Source organism: Colobus angolensis, unplaced genomic scaffold (assembly GCF_000951035.1).
Source record: "Colobus angolensis palliatus isolate OR3802 unplaced genomic scaffold, Cang.pa_1.0 Scaffold105, whole genome shotgun sequence".
NCBI classification, from domain to species: domain Eukaryota; kingdom Metazoa; phylum Chordata; class Mammalia; order Primates; family Cercopithecidae; genus Colobus; species Colobus angolensis.
The window spans coordinates 926527-932770 of record NW_012111475.1 but is presented as its reverse complement, the minus strand read 5'-3'; the positions used below and the strand labels follow the sequence as shown (position 1 = coordinate 932770).

Below are 6244 nucleotides of genomic sequence, written 5' to 3'. Positions count from 1 at the left end.
GCAGCACCAACGAGACGCTGCGGGCGGGCGGACCCGAGCGGGGGCGACCGGCACGCAGCCTAGAAGGTCCCTTTGGAGGACTTTGCAGTCGGGAGTAGTGAGCATGCGCAGACGCCAGAGGGCGCTCCTGGCCAGGGGCTGAGAAAGCCCGGCGAGGGTGGGGGGAAGGGCGGAGCCTGCGGCGGAGGCGGGGCGCAGAGGCGGGGCTGAGGACACCAAAGGTGGGGGTGCTGCAGCGAGCGAAAAGGAGACGGAGGGTTGGGCGAGAAACGAAGGGAAGGGGAGAGGGTCTGAAGGGACCTGAAGGGAGACGGGCAAGACGATGTAACCTGGAAGAGGGCTGAGCGGAGGGGAAGGGGCCAGGGGGACCACTGGAGACAAGGGGGAGAGAACTGAAGGGAAACACGCGGAGGGGCGGGGCTGGGAGACCAGAGGGAGAGTTTCGGGAGACCTGGCAACTGCGGAGGGACAGGGCTGCGGGCCTGGCGAGGCGTTTCCATTCAGCGAGTGGTTGAGAACCCAGCGTAAACGTGGCTCCCGGCGTCTACTGGATGCCTGCCGGGCGCAGTCCCAGTCTGAGTCCCTGCACCTGCATGGCAGAGGCCGTGGAGCCAGCACATTTCCACCCTGAGATCCCACAAATGTGGTTTTGTTTTGCTTTCCCCCCCGCCCCCAATCTGCAGCTCTAGGCCCCTCCCTGAGCCGCCCCTCTCCACCAGCAGGGGAGGGGCGGACGGGGACCCCTGGGGCGTGGGAGAGGAAGGGCCATGCTATTAGTGAGGGCGGGGGCAGACGGGGGCGGGCGCTGACGCCTTGGGGTGGGGTCTGGGTGAGGGGCCTGACGGCAGAGTCGGTCCAGAACTGCCCGGACAGCGACGCACAGCGATGGTGAGACCCCAGCCAAGTCCTGGTCCACTCCCCTAAAATCCCAGCCGCCAGACCCGGAAGCCCAGCGGACTCGGGAAACACCGCGTCCCAGCCCCGGAGGCGGGCCCGCCAAGTTCTAGAAAAGCTTTGGGGATCTACCGAGAGGGCACTCGGCGGGACCGGGCACTCCCCTTCCTTCTCCCTCCCACTGTCCCCAGAAATCTTCCCATCCCTCCACCTCCCCAAGCCCTAAGTCTTCTCAGGCTCTGCCCTTCAGGGCAGCGGGGGTTGGGGATGTCCAGCTCCTGAGCCCTCTTGCACCTTGATGGAGGCAAGACAAGGGATTCAGCTCTGTCCCTTATCTGAGGTAGGAGGGGGAAGGGAATTATGGAGGGAATCCAGCTGGCCTGTTAGTAAGGGTGTCCCAGTGCTAGGTGGAGGTGGAGTTTGGCTGCCTTTGGGGAGATGGAAGGGTGAGGAGTAGAGGCCTGATTTCTGAGGCGTTGTTTCTGTGTTGGACAATTCCATGCAAACTGCAAACTAGAGCTAAAATGGAAGAGGGTGCAAGTCCCCTCCTGGGGCCCCAGATGCTCCCTCCTTTCTTGCTGCCTGGAGCAGGAGCAGTGCTGTTAGTGGCTACTCCTGGTGTGAACAGCCCATCCTGGCCACCTTCCACAGGAAACCTGACCTGAGGGACAGAAGAGGAAGGAAGCAGGTGGGTGTGAAGCCAGGAAGGAGGGAAGGGTGGCACAGGACATTTGAAGTGGGAGTGGAGGGGCAGTGCTGAGGAGGGTTCAGTGCTGGAAAGCAGTATTAACTGTTACGGTCCAAACCCTCACCTCAACCCCAATACAAATCCCTGGCCCAGTCTTACAGAGGCCGGAGATTTGATGATGACCCTCCTGTGCCCAGCTACTTTGAGAATCTATCCCAGCTCTCAGAAGCCAAGTCCCCCTAAGGCTTCCCTTAGCCTCTGGTATGATCTTGGGCAAGTTAATTAACTTGTTTCAACTGTCAAGTGGAATAAAAGAAATTACCTCATAAGATTATTGTGAGGATAGACTATGTTATATAATATTCTAGAAGAGTCCTTGGCACAGAGTAAATATTATTAAAAAGTTTGCTCTGGTTATTTTTTTCTCCAGGGTTTGTATCTGCTCAGAGCTCTGATCCCATTCTACCTGGTTTCATCTTTGTCTTACCCACTATGAGCTCCTTGAGGGCAGGGCTCATCTCTTCTCTACATTAATAGTCACTTTTTTTTTTTTTTTTTTGAGATGGAGTCTCATTCTGCCGCCCAGGCTGGAGTGCACTGCACTGCAACCTCTGCCTCCCAGGTAGGTTGGAGTGATTCCCCTGCCTCAGCCTCTCTAGTAACTGGGATTACCGGCACACATCAGCATGCCTGACTTATTTTTGTATTTTTAGTAGCGACGGGGTTTCCCCATGTTGGCCAGGATGGTCTCGATCTCCTGATCTCAGGTGATCCGCCCGCCTCAGCCTCCCAAAGTGCTGGGATTACTGGCCTGAACCACTGTGCCCAGCCAATAGTCACTTCTTACCCCCAAGATACTGTGGTCATATCAGGAGTTGCCGAGAGGAAAACTGAAGAGATGAACTTAGATTATCCAATGCAATTGCTGCTATATATAAAAGTGCAAGGTGTTCTTGTCCTCGAGAAAGTTAAGATGAGGAGCCGAGAGAGATGCAGGGAGCAAAGAGAAAAACATTAGGTGCTAAATCTTGGGGCACTGAATCTTGGGGCACTGCTTGCTTCAGTTGCTCAGGGAAGGGAGAGCTGGTATGGTCACAGAGGCTAAGAAGGGTTTCCTGGTAAGGAGATCCTTTAACCAGAGGCCCAAGCCTATGTAGCTGGAAAAACTGGACCCATGTAGGAAGTTGTGGGTGTGGTGGGGCTGGGGCTCACTGGGGCTGTGGGTGCATGGTGAGAAATGGTGGAAGTTAAGGCTGATGAGGTAAGGAGAGAGGGGCCAGCCTGCCCAAAGGCCCACCAGAAAGGCAAAGTGCCCTCTCCTTCTACCATGGGCCTCCGCTTACCTCCATCCCAATCTTGGGAGACCCCAGAATTTTGAACTTCAGAAATTCTGGACCAAAAGACGACCTCAAGACCTGGTTCTGCCACTTACTGGCTGTTTGACTTTAGGCATGTTACTCATGGTCTGATCCTCAGTTGGGCCATCTGTAAGATGGGGATAATACTACCTAAGTCATTTGGGTGTTGGGAGGACTGAGGGAAATAATACCTATAAAGCACTTAACACTTCCTAGCACATTTTAACGGCCTAATACATGGAGGTGTCCTTATTGTTTTGGGGTAGCCTTTGCCACTAATGTCAGTGCAAAACTCTGGCTGGCCCCACCAAGAGGACAGCCCCAAGCCCCAGGATCCAGGTCTGCCAGCCAACTCAGACAGTGACTCAGGCCACCTGCCAGGGGAGGACCCTGAGGACACCTCTGCTCAGGTAGTAGAGTTGTGCCCTTCCTCTGAGACCAACATATCCTCTATCCTGTGGGGTGGCCACCTTTTTCCAGTAACCCGGAGGTAGTTTGACTTCATGCCTAATCTCTTATTGCCTTTCTCACTTTGCAGGAATTCCTGTCTCTGCACCTGCTTAGAACATGGGGTTTTGACTTTAAACTCATTCACATGAATATCCATTACCTCTCCTAGGGAATCTGTGTTGTCAAAGCAAACTCTAGGGGCTTTGGCCCCAAGGCATGAAGGGGGTTAAGAAGGGAAAGCATAAGAAGGAAAGCTGTTTTGGGGTGTGGGGCCTCCCCAGCCTCCCTCAAGGAAGACCACAGATACAGGCATCAGTCAGCTATCCTTGCACTCAGTGAAGATCTGGAAGGAGGACCCTCCCAAATGGAGGGCATGCTTAGAAGCTGCTCTAGATGGGAGAAGAGGTGGCAATGACTAGGGGAAAAGGAGAAAGAAAAACCTAGTTTCACTCCTCCCCTTCTTCCATGTCTCCCCAGGATCCTTCAGTTCTGAGCTTGGGTTCCCTTTGCCTGGACACCAACCAAGCCCCCGACTGGACTGGGCTTCGGACCCTCCTGCAGCAACTCCCTCCACAGGACATTGATGTGGGTCTCCTCTCCCCATCTTCCCTCCCTTGCCTCTCCCTGCCCCTCTCTTTTCTTACTGTGGGAAGAACCTCAGTCCAGAAGTTAGGGGATGTGGATTTAAGGCCCAGGTATGCCACTGGTTGGGGTGTCATTCTCCCCCTGCCTGAGTTTTCACGTTGGCAGTAACAATAGCGGGTGCAATAACATCTGCTCTGCCCACCACAACGCTTAGTTCAAGAGCAAATGAGAAAATGGACATGAACGACTTTTGAAAGGGATAATGGAATGTACAAATGTAGAGAGTATGGTTGTTACATATTTATTGAGGGTCTACATGTGCCCAGCCTAAAGGCTTACAATTCAATTGGGGAAGCAAGACAGGAGTATATGAAATAATTTGAGGAAATGCAAGAATGGGAAGTGATACTGAGCTCTTAGCTTATTGGGAGCAAGGACCTAATGGTGACAGGGCTAAGTGCTGCGGGCCTGTCAGACCTGATTGATGACCATTCCTAGGGGGGCAAGGGGAGACTCATGTGGCCTGGGGGGCAGGGGGAGACTCAGGTGGCCTTTCCTGAGCTCCTTTCCTTCTTCTTCGATTTCCCCTTCTATGCCATTATCTCTGGCATCTCCCTGAGGTTCTACAACCTTTCTCTGACCCAGCAGCCAAGCCTTCCTCCAAGCAATGCTCAATCTTTCCTGCTGGAGCTCTCCCAGTAACTGTAGAGGACTGTTTCTGCAGGAGCACTACTGCCTGGCCCTTGGGGAGGAGGAGCGGGCCGAGCTGCGGCTCTTCTGTGCCAGGCGGAAGCAGGAGGCCCTGGGACAGGGGGTAGCCCGCGTGGTACTTCCCAAGCTTGAAGGACACACCTGTGAGAAGGTCTGTAGCACCCCTCCCCTCAAGTTCCCCTTCCTCTATTCTTTGCCCTCTCATTTCTGCAGAAGGGGCTAGCTTCTGGAACTCTGGTTGGGAAACAGGAAAAACAGAAACCAAGTTTGGGAGCTCTTGGTATAGGTTGCAGTGGATGTGGGCTTGCTAGGGTATGGTGAGAACAGGTTGGGATCAGATTGCAAGAGCAAGGAGGGAAGTTAGGACGGTAGTGCCTACTCCGACCACCTCAGCACCTCCCCTCTGACAGTGTAGGGAGCTGCTGAAGCCAGGAGAGTACGGAGTGTTTGCAGCCCGGGCAGGGGAACAGCGTTGCTGGCACCAGTCTTGCTTTGCCTGCCAGGCCTGTGGCCAGGCCCTGATAAACCTCATCTACTTCTACAATGATGGACAACTTTACTGCGGCCGCCATCATGCAGAGTTGCTGCGACCGCGCTGCCCGGCTTGTGACCAGGTACAGCCTGGAGGGGAGGAACTGGGGGTCTGCCCAGGGTCCAGAGTGGCAGGATACAAAGGAACACTCTCCTGGGCCACAGTTTCTCACAGTATCAGGGAGTGGGGAGAAGTAGGAACCAGCCTGGGCAAGTTCACTGTGTTCTGACTTGAGCTCTGGGCATGTGGGACCCGGTGCCCTTCTACCTCTGGCCTCCCCCACTGCAGAGGCCCTCAAATGTTCTTGGACTGACAGAATTTCTCTAGAGCAGGGACTCTTGGACACATGCTCATCTCAGTAGATGCCAAGTGCCCAGTGCTGTGCCTTATCATGCTAGAAATTCCCTTGATGTCAGCATAAAAGGAAGCCTGGAGCCCCGGTTTGGGAGTCCAGACCCCCAGGTCGCACTTCGGATTGTGCCACTTGCTAGCTGAGATCCTGGCTAAGCCAATCAGTCCTCCCTGCGTCCAAGAGTGGCTGAGTGAATCAAATGGGAATGTATGCAGACGTGCTTTAGCGTTAACTGGGTAAAAGGCGTGGTTACTGGATGAATGAATGAGTGAATGAATGAATGAAACGTTCCCCTCTCCCTCTCCCAGCTGATCTTCTCCCGGCGCTGCACCGAGGCGGAGGGACAGCGCTGGCATGAGAACCACTTCTGTTGCCAGGACTGCGCCGGGCCTCTGGGCGGGGGACGTTATGCCCTGCCTGGGGGAAGCCCCTGCTGCCCCAGCTGCTTCGAGAACCGCTACTCGGATGCAGGCTCGAGCTGGGCCGGGGCACTGGAAGGGCATGCATTCCTTGGTAAGGGAAAGGATGCAGAGCAAAGCGGGAGGGGGCTTGGGCTGGGCTGTGGGGGTTCTCCCGGGCTGGGACCCTCGCCCCGGTCCCACGCCGTCCCGTCCCTCCAGGAGCACCCCCACCGCAACCCCAGATCCGAGCCTCGGGGCCCGCAGCTCTCACCG

The 6244-nt window shown here is 55.4% G+C and overlaps 2 protein-coding genes across 2 annotated transcripts in view; one reads left to right on the top strand and one right to left on the bottom strand.

Moving 5' to 3' along the window:
* Nucleotides 1-1108, bottom strand: part of FRS3 (fibroblast growth factor receptor substrate 3) — a 10743-nt gene extending 9635 nt beyond the window's left edge. The window contains exon 1 of the mRNA XM_011943792.1: nucleotides 452-1108. Within this exon, the coding sequence (XP_011799182.1) occupies nucleotides 452-500 (49 nt within the window). The 5' untranslated portion in view covers nucleotides 501-1108. The remainder of the gene's footprint in view (nucleotides 1-451) is intronic.
* Nucleotides 850-6244, top strand: part of PRICKLE4 (prickle homolog 4 (Drosophila)) — an 8430-nt gene continuing 3035 nt past the window's right edge. The window contains exons 1-7 of the mRNA XM_011943814.1: nucleotides 850-888; nucleotides 1546-1582; nucleotides 3207-3350; nucleotides 3868-3975; nucleotides 4700-4837; nucleotides 5097-5300; nucleotides 5879-6083. Coding sequence (XP_011799204.1) covers nucleotides 3219-3350; nucleotides 3868-3975; nucleotides 4700-4837; nucleotides 5097-5300; nucleotides 5879-6083 — 787 coding nt within the window. The 5' untranslated portion in view covers nucleotides 850-888; nucleotides 1546-1582; nucleotides 3207-3218. The remainder of the gene's footprint in view (nucleotides 889-1545; nucleotides 1583-3206; nucleotides 3351-3867; nucleotides 3976-4699; nucleotides 4838-5096; nucleotides 5301-5878; nucleotides 6084-6244) is intronic.